At 37.8% G+C, this 17,481-nt stretch overlaps 1 protein-coding gene across 1 annotated transcript; it reads right to left on the bottom strand.

The window, feature by feature from the left end:
* Positions 1–1,568: 1,568 nt before the first annotated feature.
* LOC116290005 (hydroxyacid-oxoacid transhydrogenase, mitochondrial) lies at positions 1,569–14,398 on the bottom strand. Its single transcript, XM_031696971.2, has 14 exons — positions 14,309–14,398; positions 14,193–14,230; positions 13,322–13,386; positions 12,609–12,662; positions 11,530–11,580; positions 10,331–10,434; positions 8,460–8,656; positions 7,158–7,235; positions 6,657–6,762; positions 5,019–5,171; positions 4,134–4,232; positions 3,631–3,709; positions 3,277–3,373; positions 1,569–2,710 (listed from the first exon to the last, which is right to left on the bottom strand). Exons 1-14 carry the CDS (start codon positions 14,368–14,370, stop codon positions 2,466–2,468), a joined length of 1,428 nt encoding a protein of 475 aa, XP_031552831.2. The 5' UTR covers positions 14,371–14,398; the 3' UTR covers positions 1,569–2,465.
* Between the last annotated feature and the right edge of the window lie 3,083 nt (positions 14,399–17,481).

The following is a 17,481-nucleotide window of genomic DNA, read 5'->3' as shown; positions in this document are numbered from 1 at the left end:
ATAATTTTAGACATGTGTAACCAAGTTGAAAACTGGTTGATAACATACTGGTTGAAGATTTATTCGAGTTTGTTGCGTTACGTTTGTACTAGCCATATTTGGAATGCCGGATGTAAGTGATCACGCAACAGTATTCGTAATTTGAAAAATAAATCAGTTCTGCTCCAGATTTTGTGCTGTTTAGTTGTGTTTTTGTTTAGTCCAAGTTTTAGTTTTAGTTTCACTTATTTTCCTGCGACCTATCTTGGAAAAGACCTGCAATGAGTTTCATCATCTTTGCCGTTCAACATCAACTTGGTCACACATGAATATAGAGTTTTTCGAGCTGTGATTGGTCGAGTGACCGGTGATTCTGAGACGATAATCACCGTTGGAGCAGTGATTATAAGGATTTCCAAAGTTTTCCAAATCGGAAGTAATACTAAAACATTTTATTACTTCTGAATTTCGATTTTGTCTGATATTAAAGTCTAAAAGTATACTAAAACAATTCTTCACCTCAGGCTCAGTAATTATTATGATATCGCTTCGCCTTTGGTGAATAATTGTTAAATATTTAGTCGTCAAGAAATGTAGTTATTGACATTGTATTAAACATTTAATTTATAAAAACTCAAGTCATTATTTGTTGAAAATATATTCCGAAAAAATAGATAGATGAAACAGGAGAATGTACATTGAGGTGACAAAATAAGGCAGTTCATAGTTTAAGGATCGTTTCAGTGCGTGTTAAAAACACTAGGATATTTCCGAATTTACCGCATGTTGTAGCGCAAACATTTAGCCTTTAACGGTGGTTCGAAATTTTATTTTTGAGTCGCGTTTGCTGTTAAGATCCGATTTCCTAACAGCAAATTTTCACGATGTTATCCTTCTTTTCGTTAAAAAAATCGATCGTTTTTCATGGAACTTCAGATTCTTGGTAAATAGATTGTCTTAAATTTGTTTGTCGGGTTTCAAAACAATCTATAAATTGCAAGGAGTTGCGCAGGAAAATGCTCTAAAAACGGAGAATAAACATAATGCAATCGACAGATAATCTCTTGCTAAGGACATTCCTGGGCAAAAGATCCCAGTTTTTAAAAACTTGGGGGGATGCACAATTTTTGGAAGAAGCTACAAGCCTTGCTTAGGAGGGATCGTATTTTTTTAAGAATTATTCTGGACATTTCAAATTTTCACCTGCCCCCCCCCCCCCCCCCCCCCCTCTGCCATACTTTATGAACTCAGCCTTGTTGAATGTTATGCCCACGAGATTGTCCGGAAGAGGTTTCCGAGATTATGCGAGACTGCTGGAAAAAAGGGCCGAAGAAAGGCTATTTTTGAAAGTCTTCGGTCAACACTTGAAGAACTTTTAAGATTTGAACCTTTTCATCTCGAGAGAAATACATCCTTTTCAACTGAACATGACGGTTCAAGACCATTAAAGGATTTTCTAGCCAACTCCTTGGAGAAATAGAGCCTTTGCCCAATTTCATTTTTCGTCATCAAATTATCCCATTCCCCTCCCCTCCCCCGGGTAGCTAGTGAAACATAGCGAGAACAAATTAATACTAACATAGCTTCAATAGATTTTCATAAAAAAGGTTTTATTTAGGCCTAAGTTGTGTACATCCACTGTTGCCAACTTTATTATTTTTGGTCGGTTTTCCTTGTGAAGTTGTGACAATAGGGACCTTAAGCTGCAGGACGGCAACGTGGGCGACAACGTCGGCAAAATTTAGGCGCTTCAACCTTCTATTGTATTATTATTTCGTGTTTACCTAGTATTTTATTCAATAAGCATCCCCGTTTTAGAGTGAAAAGACGTCTTTTGGGAGAGCGCTTTACTTATAACGAAAATCAGCAAAGATAAGCTTTTGTCGTAGCCGTTCTCTTTAGTACGTAAAAATAGGACATTTCACGTCTTACTTTCAGCATAAGACGGCAACGATGCACAGTATTTCGTACATTCCAACGAGTATCTATTGAATAGCGCAATTGGTGCTATTGTATGGTTGCCGTCGTCGTCGTCGTTCCCGTCCTGCAGCTTAAGGTCCCTAATATAACCCCGCTCCCCCTCCCCCCAGTCACCCCTTCCTTAAAGCACAAATACTCTTGCTAGTAATATGTGTTCAGCAAGAAATTAGATTAATATCGATATGACCAAATCAAAACTGAATAGCTTCACAACTCCCGTATAAAAAAAAGGATTCCAAAAGTTTCCTGAGGGCTGCTTACTATTGTTCAACCACTCTGTCCGGTTGGAAATTCGTTTACTAATTGTAAGAAAAGAGCGGGAAAATTTTGACTTCCGACAAATGTACACGCACGCGTCTATCGGAAGAATCTAAAAGAGCGGGAAAAGTGGTTCCCTCGGTTGGAAGATTGGAATGTGACATACTTTAGGTTTTTTCAACCGGAATTTTCTTTTTTTCTTTCTGGGATTATGGTCAGCATCACTGGTTACTTTTACACTTTAAAGATTAATACACAGTCATTGATGTTTCGAACAACATCGCCAACTCTTCCTCCCCAGGGGCACCCGCTGGGGCTAGTTTCGTAACCCGTTGTTGGGGCAATGTTCCTTTGACTAAAGCGGGAATGTCATCGTTGCTGAAACCAATTGCTTTTAAACCGTTATCAACACCTAATGATAACATGAACTGACGGAGCGTGTCGGACAGAAGTAATCCAGCATCTTCCCTCTTTACATTGGTCGTGTCAGCACCTTGTTAACAAACAAACAAACAAATAAATAAATAAGGAAAGGAAGGGTGGCGTATATATTATATCAAGATGTAAAAAATACTACATTAGTATAGGAAATCGCACATTCTTGAGAAAAGGCTCGCCTAATTTTGGAAAAAAATGCCAAAAAATGATGAATAGCAGATAATGGCGCATGCAGCTTAAAAGGCTCAAACGGGGTGAAGAATAAGAACATTTGTCGTATAGGTATTAGGTGTCATAATGTACTTTTTTGTATCATATTTTACTGACTAAAGATATCATTTATTGCACTGAGTTCCTGTTTCAATTATCATGTCATCTCGCGTATCGTTTTTTTTTTACGATCATAATAACCAGTTTCGGTCAATACGAAAGTAGAAACCCTGAATATGACAGAAAACTCAGGAAGAACTTGGAACTTGAGTGAAATTGCATACCCTGTTTATGATAAGAAGCTCGAAAAACCATACCCTGTTCAGCGGATCATCCCCGTATAGTCCATATATGGGAGTACCCCCCTTCCCCCCGGGTCCAGAGAACGTCTGATAACATAACAGTCCATACCTAATAGTTTAGCAGCTTCGATATGTCGGTCAGGGCAGGCTGGTGCTGTGAAACTGAAGACTGCAGGGGCTGTGAGAACTACTGATAGACCATGTGGCTATAAGACAAACGAAGGGAAATGTCAACTGAATAAATCAAATACATGGAGACGTTTTGTGAACCGACGGCCAAAAAAGTCTAAATCCAAAACTAAGCATAAAGAAGATGAGAAGAAATGCGAAGAGCTGTGAAGAGATATGCCCTGAAAGAGTTTGCCAGAACAGACATTGGTTATGTGATTGGTGGGTGGGTGGTAGTGGGGGGAGGGGTGGAGTTGTTCAGTGCCATGACGTATAACATGCCCAGATTACTTACCACTAATGAATATTCAACATCATAATCTGCAGCCATGTAGGACTTTGCCAGACCAGATATTGGATATGACATTCCATGACTACACATGATGTCGGAGACATACAAGAATCACATAAATTTATGAGAAATACTGAATATCATTCAAAGATTCTTGCTATTAAATGTTAGAAAGGTGTCAACACATTTTAATCCAAAAAAACCAAAAAAAACAAACAAACAAAAAAACAAAAACAAAAACAAAAAAAACAAACAAACAAAAACGAAAAAAATAAAACAAAAAAATAAAACAAAAAACAAAACAAAAACAAAAAAAAAAAAAAAGATCTTCCAAAAACACTTAACAAAATTAAAATATAGCTTTAAAAATTGTTATTTATTTTATAACTTTTTTTCTCTTGTTCACTTCAATACATATTAAGCATTGTCAAATTATGTTAGCCGTCTTTTTAAATATTTTTTTAATTACCTAACCAGAGATTATAAAAAAGGTTGAGCTAACTTACCATAAGTGTACCCCTGCATTGCCGAACCCTACTCCAGCATAAACACTCGCTAAATGCATAGCAGACCTTGCTTCTAAATCTTCAGGATCTTTAACAGCTCTGAACGACAGGAGTAGAAAAAGTAATCAATTGCAGTGCTTCTCAATTACACAGCATTTTCAAGACATAAAGCCCCGTTTACACTGGCGATTTTTGCGGCGATTTTTGAGGCGATTTTAGTGGCAATTTTCGGAAATATGAAATCTTTTATCTCATCCTTCAAAAGAGACATTCGTCTAGGAAAATCTTGGTATCCTGAAAAAAACTTTACAAGTAAATTCTTTACCATTATTTATTATGGACAAAATCGCAAAAAAATCGCAGCAAAAATCGCTAGTGTAAACGGGGCTTAATAGAGTTCTGTTGAACGCCAATCAAAGGGTTTCCAAGCATTATCGGAAAACACGAAGCTTTTAAGGGCACGTGACTATGGAATGTCATGGAAACGCATTAACTGACGTCCACCAAAACCTACTTCGTCACGATGGCAAATTGTACGATTCAATGCGTGTGAATGAGAAGCGCAGTAAATGCATAAGTCATTTGAACTCCAGTCTTTCTAGCTACTCTATTGACCATTTCAGATTGTGCATCATTTTCTCCTACTCCAAAGGCGCCTTCACATCGCGGCTTGAAGTTTAATAATAGGCAGATTTAGATTCACGTTTTTCCTTCCCTACATTTCACTTTACCTTTTGCAAACCTTCTCAACAAAGACAAGTATTCTTTTGTTTATCTACCACTTGGAGATTTTTGCGATTCCTTTTCACTAATTTTAAAGAATTTTTTAATGGTCAACTGACGTTTCACGTTTGCCGTAAACGAGAAGCTTAAACTCTCTAATACCTCTTCATGTACTTGTGTAGAATATTTAGAGCATGTGTGGCCCACACATCACTGATTGGATTGCTTCCCTGGTAAGCAGGTCTCATGTTAGGGTTTTCTGGTCGAGGTCCTCTCTTGGTGTAAGGGATAGCTGTGTAAGATTCGATTGAATGGCTGCAAGATATGGCGAAGACAAGCAGTCAAGAAAATCAAAGGAGCCTCAATAGCACAGGAAAAAAACCGGATTCCCAAATTGGGAATTGTTGGGAATTTCCTTGAATTCCCAATTCGAACGCCAACGTTGGGATTTATTGTTGGGAATTTCCTTCTAATACCAAATAGAAAGACAAAATTCTCAACAAACTAACATTGGGAATCAGTGCCATGTTCCCAATTTCGTTCTCTCTGGGAATTGGATGGGAATTCGTTGGGAATTCAAGGATAGCGGCCCAAACAGGAGAGGAGTGTGGGATGAGTGGGGTTAAAAATTACAAACGATGGAATACAGTAAAAACCCGCGTATAAGAACCTAAAATTTAAGAACCTGTTAGGCTAAAATTTCATTTTTAAGCACCCTTCACATAAGAACCATTTTAGGCTAAAATCCTAAAACAGGTTCTTATCTTAAAAAAAAAAAAAAAAAAAAAATAGAATCAATCTTTTCAAAAAAATATTTATAACACAGTCTGTACACAATAATGCTATAAACACTATAACTGTACATGGTTACTGTAAAGAACATGTCCTCGTCGTGAATAAAAAAATCCAACTAAAAATGAAACTGAGATGAACCTTTGATTCTATGAAATCACAGTACATGGATTTAATATAGAATACTGTACAGTTCATGTAGAACAAAGCAACTCCCAGGCTGGCAGCCAGGATAACCAACATGAAGTCGTAATTAAATCACATGCATGGGATGGTGTACTTTCCAGGTATAACACAGAGTCCCATACTGCACCCATTAGTAGTCATTTATATAAAACCTGTTTAGGCTAACTTGAAAAACTCTAGGTTCTTATACGCGGGTTTTTACTGTACTTCGACAATAAGGCAGTCAGCAAAACAAAGATGACGGGAAATAATTAAAGTATCATGAGTTTGTCTTTCTTTCATGAAGGTGATCGGTGTGCCGTCTTAATTCATCTTTTGTTGTATTCTCTTGTATTGAGCTGCTATAATATCAATCAACGTCATTACTGTAACAAAGCTTTATTTGCCCCCTTTAAAATAACTGAGGAGTGTGCTGCCTTTTAAATCACATCTAATAAATTGCTAGACTTCAAGTGGTTTGATGAGCTCTTTATAAGTGGTGGTCCCGTCTCTCCACACTTCATCACTACTAACCAATATCAGAGCGATGTAAAAGAACCACTGAGGACGTAAAGAAACCCTGGCAGTGACCACCCTCAGTGCCTACACCACAAACTAAGCATCTGCCTTGTAAATACGCAACTCAATGTAAAGCGCCCTTGATTATATCCACATGGAAAGGGAGCTTTTTAAACCATAAACCACTACAAATCATAATAATTATTGCCTACTTTCCTTGTCGTGGCTGATTCAAGGTTGTCGCGGTCAGGGCATAGCAATGAAAACGAAAGTAATAAGGTTTGGAGAGATTCATTCATAAGGCAATTGAATCAACTCACTCACCATAGCACATCAAAGCCACTGTTCGCTGCTACTCTTTCTGGCATGTGTAGGGTATGCAATGGATCAACAATACCAAGTATAGGACGAATTGCTCTGTTTGCAATACCTTTCAATATAAACAAGAAGTTGATAAAGATAAAAGAGTATTAATTAAAAACAGAATATAAAATAATTTGGTAGATTGGAACAGAGTAAAATAAAATAAGATCGAATAGATTAGAATGAAATATGAATAGAACAGAACAGAACAGAACAGAACAGAACAGAACAGAACAGAACAGAACAGAACAGAACAGAACAGAACAGAACAGAACAGAACAGAACAGAACAGAACAGAACAGAACAGAACAGAGTAGAGTAGAGTAGAATAGAATAAAGAAAGGAGTGGAGTGGATTGGAGAGAGATGCACAAACTAAACCAGAAAGACATCAGAAAGATCGTATTACAAATTGCTTATGTTAATGATTATATTATTAACGGAATGATATAAATGTACCAACCTGTTTTGGCATTCAAAGGCTCATAGTCAAATATTGCTACCCCAGTTGTCTCACTGCCTGTCCCTGCTGTGGTTGGAACTATTCAATAGAAAGTGCATGCATACTATTAGCCACTTTGAAATATTAATCAAAATATGGAGAATATGAACACTGAGAGCAGTAAAGAAATTGATAGATAGCAAGGGCGGATCCAGGGGGAGGGTCGGGGGGGTCGCGACCCCCCTGTCATTCCTGAGGTCAAATGGGCTTCCTGTGGTAAAAATGCGACTGGGATTCCTTTGCCAACAAAATTTACCCCTGAGACCCCCCCTTCAAAAAATTCTGGATCCGCCCTTGGATAGCACATGTGAATACGGTAATACCAAAGAACAACTAGACTGAGAGCGGTCCCACGCTTCCCTTCAAACTAAGTAAACTTGTATCTCCCCCAAGGGAACATTTTGCATAGGACACTTTCACCACAGAGCATCATTGGTAGATAAAAGCGTATTTCCTATTGGCGGAAACGTCAGAAGACCATTCTGCAACGGAGGACCATTCAGCCATGCTACAAACACTCCTTTGTACTGAGTCTTGAGGGAAGAGTGAGGCTGTTCACAGTCTAAAGAACAACACCAAGATGTTCCATTGAATGAATGTTGACCGTAGTCAGTCAATGTTATGATCAGTCGACATCACACCATCACACACACATCCCACAAAGCTGGTCAACATCCCATTGTTACTCCATAATCTTGACATCCCCCTGATTGTGTGATTGACAAATGGCCGACTGTTGGCATACATATATCGCCAAATCCAGGCCAATTAATGGTAAAAAATAACCATCAAATAACTGACAAACTACCATCAAACGTCTGACAAACAGTTGACAAATGGCCAGAAACTACTGTCAAATGGCAGATACATCTTGGTTGCTTTTCCTATTGCCTGTTTATTTTATAGTTGGGATAGTACGCGCCAGCTGATTGGTCAAAAACTGTGCTTTATTAGTGAACGGAGCACAGTACTGACGCCATCTGCGGGTGCGAAGTGCTGCTAGATCCTGCAACCGTCTTTCTTTTTGCCCAAATAAATTCCATAAAATTAGTGACTATATAATGAAACGATTAAAACAGCTTTTTCCGTGCTCCATTCAGTAATAAAGCACTAGGAAGCGCTGTAAGCACTCAAGTGTGAGAAGAACTCGCCTATACTCGTGCTTCTCCTCACACTTCTTTCATGCTTACGTCACTTCCTGCGTGTTTTATTACTGAACAGAGCCCCTAAAAAGCTGTTTTATTCGTTAAATATATGACATACCTGCAATGAGTGGTTTAAGTCGTTTATCCACAGGCTTCCCATGTCCAATGGGAGCATTCACAAAATCTAGGAAATCACTGTCTGGGAAACAGGAATAAAGGTTTGCTGCTTTTGCTGTATCCATGACCGAACCACCACCAACGGCAAGGAAAGAATCATATTGGCCTTTCTTTGCAAATTCAATGCATTCCTTGAAACTGCAAAGGGACAACACTTGCATTCAAATTACCTAGTTTGAAAAATGATTCTGTTTCTTAAAGAAAAGTCTTTCCAGGATTGAGGAAAAAATTGGGTTGAGTTGGCACTGCATATTTCTAAGATGGCGTCTAAGTGTTAGTCCCCTAGAACAGCCCCAATATGAACTACAATACCAACTTGATTGACTTGATCAAGTTTTCCCCTCAACCTCAGAATGGGTAATACTATCAAATCCTATATGGTTATCAGCCCTTGGCTCATACTCATTGCTAATCAGGCCCGTCGCTAGGACCTTGAAACAGGAGGTTCGTTTTTCTACCAATCTTGTGGTTACGCCATTTCAAGATTAGACTACGAGTGGTCCCACTTTTCCCTCTAGAGTGTAGAACGAGTGTTCTGTAAAAACAAGTGTTTTGGGATTCCTGTGGACACGCACAGAGATTGGCACTCGCCCTTACTGAGTTTGAAGGAAAACCATTTCTAATATAAAATATCACTAAACATTATTTCGTACGCCTAAAAAATGTGGAAGGGGATAGAACCACCCCTAGTGACGGGGGGGGGGGGGGGGGGGGGGGGAAACCACCCCTAGTGACAGTGGGGGGGGGGGTGGGGGAAAATAGGACCACCCCTAGTGACAGGGGGGGATAGAACCACCCCTAGTGAAAGCCAAATAACTAACCTGAGGTGGCTTATATTCAGGGAGAATTATAACCAGAATGAATAGCTATAGTGTTTGGGGTCAAGATAGATGGAACATTCATTTCTTTGTAGAGGGAAGGGTGGAGAGATCTACTGTACCAGTATTTGCATTAGCAGACTTGCATGCTTATAACAAAGGGGGATTTTGCAGTATTGTAGTAAGTAGTGCTGCATTATTAGAGCAGTTTTTGTATGACTGTGAAAAGCTCACAACACGAATATGGTCATGACATGGCAAGGAAATCGCCCGACCTATCATATTGCTCGAGAGTTTACTCTCCATCCAATCAAATACCCGGAACATGGCATAAAACACAGCACGGACAGGGTCACGCCAAGGTTATGGCACTGTCAAACCAATCACATTGTGTAATAAAAATGTCAGCCAATTAAAATACTAGAAAAAATTACAAGATATAACTAGCTAAAAACTAGTGTGAGCTGCGTCGGTGTTTCTAATGAAACAGTAATGATAAAAAGGTAAATTATACACCGTGAAAAGATGAAAAAACTTACTGACGTTTCGGACGCTAGTCCTTCGTCGGAGGACTAGCGTCCGAAACGTCAGTAAGTTTTTTCATCTTTTCACGGTGTATAATTTACCTTTTTATCATTACTGTAGAAAAAATTACAGTCACAGCACGACACGTTAAGGCACTGAGCTTTTCACAGTCATGTCAAAACTGCTCTAACAGCTGTATTATTGACCTCAAAATTATGATTGTTTCCTAGAATATCTGTATGCTAAGGCCAAATAAAAAAATAAGTGTGTTTCCTGTTGCGGAACCAACCCTAACTTTCTTGTGATTTTTGCCGACCCTAATATTTTTTTTCATTCCCAAATGCACCACAGGGTTCCCAGTAAGTTCGAAAAAATCCAACCTACTGACCCCAGTTATTTTTCTCATGCAACAGGCAACACTTATTTTTTTGTTTGGCCTATTAATCACTTAGAGCATACTATTATTTACCTTCGATCAGTAGGTTCAATCCTTGTTTTATCAAAGACATCATGTTTAATTCCATTCATAGTTAAAGATTCTACAGCCTGTTGGACTGGTGGCAAACTGGCAAGCTGTTGGTAAATATATAATATTATAATATTATCATTAATCATAACAATAGTGCACCATGCAGATGACGTCATAAAAATGAAGACAAAGACAAAACTCAGACAAACAAACTTTATACTTTACTTTCAGCAATTAATTTTCATAGTCTATCGCAGTAGGTCTTTGTTTAATTAGGTTATTATCATGACTTTAAGTAAAATTATAAAATCTGTTCATATAATACTTGACAAGGTTAAACAGAATGCAATGTTTGTCTGCATCTAAGCCATTTTTAGAATCTGCTTGCTGCGCTGTTGGTAAATATAAATACATAATATAGATTTTCTCGAGCTAACAACTCTTTACTCAATTGCAACCCTAATTTTTAATTCCAACCTGTCATTATTTGACCTAATTATACAGCTTCTCATTAATCCCATGTAGGTAACTGTCCAATTATTTTCTTAATTGAACAGGACAGGTTCTCGTTGATATGGGATTAATTAGGCAGCTATATAATCAATAGGTAATGGGATTTCATGCTCCCCAGTCAAGAAATAATTAGACTCAAAAAATTCCTCTGACTGCCAAATTGGACTCGGCCTACGGCCTCATCCAATTTTGGAAGTCCTCGGAATTTTCCTCATCCAATTATTTCTTAGTGGAGTCGTATTACATATACAAATGATACAAATAATCATTGGGTGTCATTCTTCAAGAGCCCAAATGACTAGGGGAGCTCAAAGTTGGATTATTCTAAAAGACCTAAAGTTAAGGGTACTTCATTGTTGCAAACTGAATTTTGACTTTTCTCTGATATTTGGGTATATTCGAGTCTAAAAATATACTAAAAAAATTATTCTCATCAGGCTAAATGATTATGGTGATTATGACCTAGCTGCTCGAAGACTTGAGGCTCGGTAAATATTCCACCGATAATCACTTCACCTTAATTCAGCGAATAATAGTTAACTAATATAACCTACCCAACACATACATTTCAAATTTAATTCTATTTACAAAAAATAAAAATATTTTAAAAATTACAAATTTATTACCAGCAATAATTAGCTGTACGTCATATTTTAATCAATAATCAATTTATTATTCATTCTCACCTTCTGATCAGTCACAACACACACATTGTTTAAACCCATGTTCTTGAAATCCTGAAATAAATTATTGAATAAAAACATTATTTTATACTTTGATATTCAAGCGTTGTGTGCTTTCAGAAAAAAATTCCTGTTACAGCCCTCCCTTTCACCACCGATCATGAGCCTGCCTCTGCTATCTCACTTTTATGGCATTGTTTTCATAAATGTTTATTTTTCATATATCAGGGCTCGAAATAGCAGCCTGCCAATGGCCAAATAACAGGACAAATTTCAGGTTTGGCAGGTGAAAATAACGATGTGCTGCAAAATGAATAATAAAATGACATGCAAAATTTACTGGAATGACCTCCTTTTACCATGCTCCTTTACTATGGCAGGCTAATCCCCAAAAGGGCTTTTCAGAAGCAAATTACAATGAATAACAATAATTAGTATTTTTACGCAAGTGAAATAAATCTGGCGTACTCATTGGTCACAATTTAAACCTTATGCTGCTATATTCACCTACAGTTGAATATAACTAGCGTACGTGCATGCTCGTTTGCCTATTCCCTTGCAGAGATAAATAAAATTTGAAAAGACAAAATCCACTTGTGTTAAAAATACTAAAATTATTGGCCTCAGGCTCCCGGCTTGAAGACTTGCAGCTCGGTAAATATTCCTCAATATTCATTTCACCTTCGGTGAATAATTGTTAATTACTATATTGAAAAAAAGAACTATAAAATCTATAAAAGGGATATAAATATTGAAAAAAAGATTAAAGCTAGGTTAATACATGATTATAACAAAATTATATTATATTCTGATATATCTAATTCTATAAGGCCAAACAATAAAATAAGTGTATTTCCCGTTGAATGAGAAAAATAATTGGGGTTGATAGGTCGGATTATTTTTACTGATACAATAGTGGAAATGAGCTAAGTGGGAACCTTGTGGTTCATTTGAGAATGAAAAGATTTTTAGGGTCAGCAAAAATCGGCAAGAAAATTAGGGTTGGTCGTGCAACAGGAAACACTTTTTTTTTGTTTTTGGCCTAAAATAACATTTTATTGATCATCCTGCACCCAACTTACCATGCCAACTTCTCTAGTTACTCCATGTCCATATCTGATACTAGAGCTAGCCATCTGTAAAAATCAACAGAACATCCATCTTTCATTTTAAAGTATACAGCTATATCAAGAAAGGTTGAATACTGAATACTGCATACTGAACAGTGCATTCCAAGACCATTTTGAGCAGTAACGTTGAGTCAGAATTGAGGTATGACTGGGCTAAAACTAATTTGGCCTGTCACATCACCCGGGGAGGGGGGGGGGGGGTACTACCACCCCGACTTGGGTAGAGGTGTGCTGCCTGGACCTCAAAACCCTGACCCTATCCCAGACCTAAAATTTTGAGTTTACATTATTACCCTACCCCAGACTAAAACTAAGAATTCTACACCCTATCCCAGACTAAAAGACGGTTAATCAGTAGATTGCAATCAATATTTACTAACGCTTTTATTGTTTTTGTGCCGGCAGAAAGAGTAGCCTATTCGCCAGACAAAAACGACCAAATCCTTAACACTATCCGAGACACAAATGATACCCTACCCCAGCCCCAAAAGCCGAAAAACCATACCCTATAGGGCGGCACATACCTGTATAGCAAATATAGGGGAGTACCCCCCTTCCCCCCCCCAGGCCACATCATGACCAGCAACTGACCTGCCAGTCCTTTTAGCTCTGAATATGTAAATCATTCAATCAAATAATAGAAACCAGTGAATATGCTGGCGTACCTCAAAAGCGTACTCTGGCTCAACATGTTTCTCTGCATTTGATGACTGAAGACGATTACAGTGACCTGGAAATAATATACACAGGGACTTTAATATCACTTTTCAACTATACAGTAAATAACCTACAGTATATGTGCCTAATAATTATATAACATAGCTCTTTGCAGCAATACTCTATTTTACAGTTCCGCTCAGTGACCCCAAATAATAGTTCCAAGCCCAGGCTGGAGTAGCTTGCCCTGCAGACGTTTTTAGTGTCAGCTTGTTCCTTCCCCTCAGAACAAGCCGACACTAAAAATGTCTGCTCGGCAGACTATGGCTGGAGTTGCTGCACATGATAAACTGTAGTTTTGCTATGCACAGAAACTCCAACCTTGACATGAAATTATTGTTTAATCCTATTGTTTTCTATTGTTTAATTAGCACTATTTACTACTAAATAGTGCAAAGTGTTGCACACTTTTATTGTTTGTACTCTAGATCTATTTATATTGATTTATATCTGTTTATATTGATGTTATAACAGGACCCCATAACTAGCTCACTAATTATAACTTGTGTTTCCTGTATAAATATTGATTGAAATAAATCAAAATAAATAAGCAATGCCTAGTTATATAAGCTTATTATTTAGTAACTATGAATATGCAATACTCAGATCAGAGTTGCGTAATTAACTCTAGCTCTGCTCAGATGGGACTGACCCCATCCAATTCTTGTTGTTCAAGGGAAATCTCAGTCAGTCAAACATTCCTGCAATGATCCTGTCTATAAATAAGCCTAAACCTAACCTATAAAGTATGATAAAGTATTATAATATATAAATATATACATCTATATATATAAATAATAAAAGTCAAGCAAGTCTAACTTGAACCAAAGGCTTGTGAATGTGCTGGACATCTGCATCTGAAACAACAAGCAAAAACTATGATCAATAAATGAAAAGATTGCTTTCAATCATGAAATAATCTGATTTGAACTTACGAAGCTGAATTAACCAAACGCATCAGCCGAAGTGCCTTGTCTCTAACAGTAGAAGAGGCCATTTTGATGCAAGTCTTCCTTCGTTCGAATTCTATGTACCACAGGCAGCCCAAACAGGGTTCCTCAGTAGGTTTACTGACAGGTTGATCCCGAATCACGCGCTATAATTTCCCGAAATCCCGCGTCCCGCGACATTTTGCCGTGTCGACGACCAACATTGATTATTCAACATATTCAAAGCTTTATTCTGGGTTGCCGTGAATTCTGAAGAAAAAGTGCAAGTTATGTTAAACACTCGGAAAAGATGGCAGACGCCAAGCCCGCCAACACAGATAGAGTGCATTCAGTCAAACTGTTGAATAGTTTAATAGATAAATGTATCTAACTTAGATAAACTATCAAGTTTCACCACCAGATAAATTAAGCTTCAAATCCGAGGAATGTCAGAAGTTAGTGGACTCATGACACTCATCGATTCGAAAGATTTCGAAAAACCACAGCTAGGACTCGATAAAAGTACGAAGAAAACGGTAGAGGCTATTTCGCGAGACTCAAAACGACATCCCGAAAATGACGTCACCTTCGTGTTCCCGACAGATTCGCTCCGTCGTACCGACTCGTGACGTGACCAAGAACAAACAAGATGACGCCGATGCGTTTCTACTACCTTTCTCTGTGCTTTTCTTATAGCTTTTCTTTTCTTACATGAGGACTACCTCCAAGTTCCGTACAAAAATAAAGGTGAAATTTTAGGCAAAGTATTTTAACAGCAATTGTTTGCAAAATCGTAACAATGTTTTATTATTGTGTCATTTTGGGACTCACGAAATAGTTGTTTTAAACTTTGGACGTTACTTCGCGAGTTCCAAAATGACAAGCTTTTTTAAGCTCAAATTTTCTCTTAAAATTCACAACTGTACGTCGAAACTATATCCTTTTAGACTTCAGTTTTTTTAATCGATTTACATCTATTTTCATAAACATGCGACCTCGGTGCTCCGGGTTGCACGCTGAAATTTGTTTTTTTTTCGCTGTCGTCAATCAAACCTAATCAGTGGTAACTTTCATATTTTTGATTTGCGGCAGCGAAAACCCAAATTTCAGTGTGTAACTCAAGTTGATGATGCAATAATGTAGGCGCATAGGCTCGTAGGCATGTAGGCGCTTACAGGCTCCTATTCTTGGATGCCTGGAGTGGGAGGGTGGGGGGGGGGGGGGGGGTGGGGGTACTCCTATAACTGGACTATACGGGGATGATGCGATGAAGAGGGTATGGTTTTTTGAGCTTCTTCTTTGATCCAGCCCCGCCCCTCAGAAATTCAACATCCCTATGTGTGTGTGTGAGGAGAGGGGCATGGATAGTTTCTGGTACTACACAATGTTATTTTGTTAATTGTTCATCATAACTAGTATCAAAACTACCTCATAGTCTGAAGTAGGGCAGGGCAGCCAAACCTTTTAGTATTTTGAACCAGAAATCTTCGCTTTTTAAATGAAAAATGATCACCATTGTCCTGCAAAAGTGTGGATAGATTTCTTTAGAGAGATAGTTAAGAGAGACATTGACTTGTTTCTATTCATAACTTAAGTACCTGCATCTTTTCAAGATATTGCCTTTTATCAGCCTTGTTTCTGTCAATACCATGATGACAATCATAGACCTTTTATGCCATTTATCACAGATGGTGTGCCATCAAACTCTATTCTGCTAGAAATTGTTGATTTTTCCGAACATTTGTTTTGGTTTTATTTTTATAAAAAAAAGATTTAATAAATATCTTTCACATGTAGATAGATTGATAAATCATTCAATTAATTCTATTTTTATTACTTGTTTTATTACTTGTTACAGATAAATATTCCTATCGACTATGTCTCATTTTCTCATTGGACTCTGAAGATGACTTACACTCAGGTTGTGGAAATGTCAGTCACCACCAACTACAGTCTTTTTCAAGGCTACACTCACCCGGACAATCACATTTCACACCAAATTCAACTTATTTCTTTCATTTTTCTCTTTCTGTTCTTTCACTTTTGGTGTAATGCAAATTCTTTTAGAATTTTTCATTTCATTTTCCAGGTTAAGCAACATGCTATTAACAAATACTACAGAATGTCTCTGTGATCCTTGCCATGTAGCAGCAGTAAGGGGGACTCGCGATTGATGTCGTATATTCACGGGTTTTACCCGCGTTATTCCGAACGCGCCGGCAGCGGGAAATACCCGCGCGACAAGTCCCTTACTGCTGCTGTGTTGGGAATCAAAGATAAGTGTTTATAAAAATGTACGATATATATACGATGCATGAATGTAAAAAGTTCACCAATGACTTCTGTATAATTTCCCTAAGATCCAAAGTTAACATACCCAAGCCCAAGGGTTTCTGGTGTTGTGGTAAGAAAATGCAAATAGAAGACGACACGTCAGCACAGTGTTACGAGTGTGGTAAAAATATTCGTAATGCCGTACCAAATGCTACCAGAGAGCAGTATTACGCCAATGGAGGTCGTACGAAAACACCTTATAAGAGAATAAAATACTTTAGGGACTAGATGAGTCATATCCAAGGTTTACATCCGGTATATTTAGACGATGAAGTAAAGAAGAAAATCATAGACCACTTAGAAGAGCCAACCCCGCAAAGTGTAAGGAAAGCGTTGAAAAAATTAAAACTAGGGAAATATTACAAAGCTATTCCCTATCTTTTGTCTGAAATTACCGGTAAGTCTATTCCTGAGGTTTCTGATATGAGCAGAGCCGAGTGGATGTTTTGTCGGCTGGATGAGGATATTCCTTATTACCCTGACGTAATCTACGAAATATTTTACGAAATTGACCCCAACCACCCCCTGTTAGGATGGATTCCGAGAAGATAGTGAATCTTATGGCATAAGATGAGCGAATAGCATAAATCTTATGCCATAAGATGAGCGAATAGCATAAATCTTATGCCATAAGATGAGTAATTAGCATAAATCTTATGGCATAAGATTACGCGTAATTTCCAGACTGACGTTCAATATGTAAATAGAATCCTGTCTCGCTTTTTTCAAAGCAAATATTTACTGAGCAAGCTTTCTTTGAAGCTCTTCTTTCGCTTCTTGGTAGATCTTTTTGCGAGATTCCTCGGAAAGATCTTTTACGAATGTTTTTTTATTCCTTATGTCCG

The sequence above is a fragment of the Actinia tenebrosa genome, unplaced genomic scaffold (genome assembly GCF_029948245.1).
Source record: "Actinia tenebrosa isolate PJP-AT-01 unplaced genomic scaffold, QUT_ActTen_1.0 PGA_scaffold3__52_contigs__length_22856419, whole genome shotgun sequence".
NCBI classification, from domain to species: domain Eukaryota; kingdom Metazoa; phylum Cnidaria; class Anthozoa; order Actiniaria; family Actiniidae; genus Actinia; species Actinia tenebrosa.
Note: the sequence above shows the minus strand (reverse complement) of the source record. Positions and strands in the feature narration are given on the sequence as shown.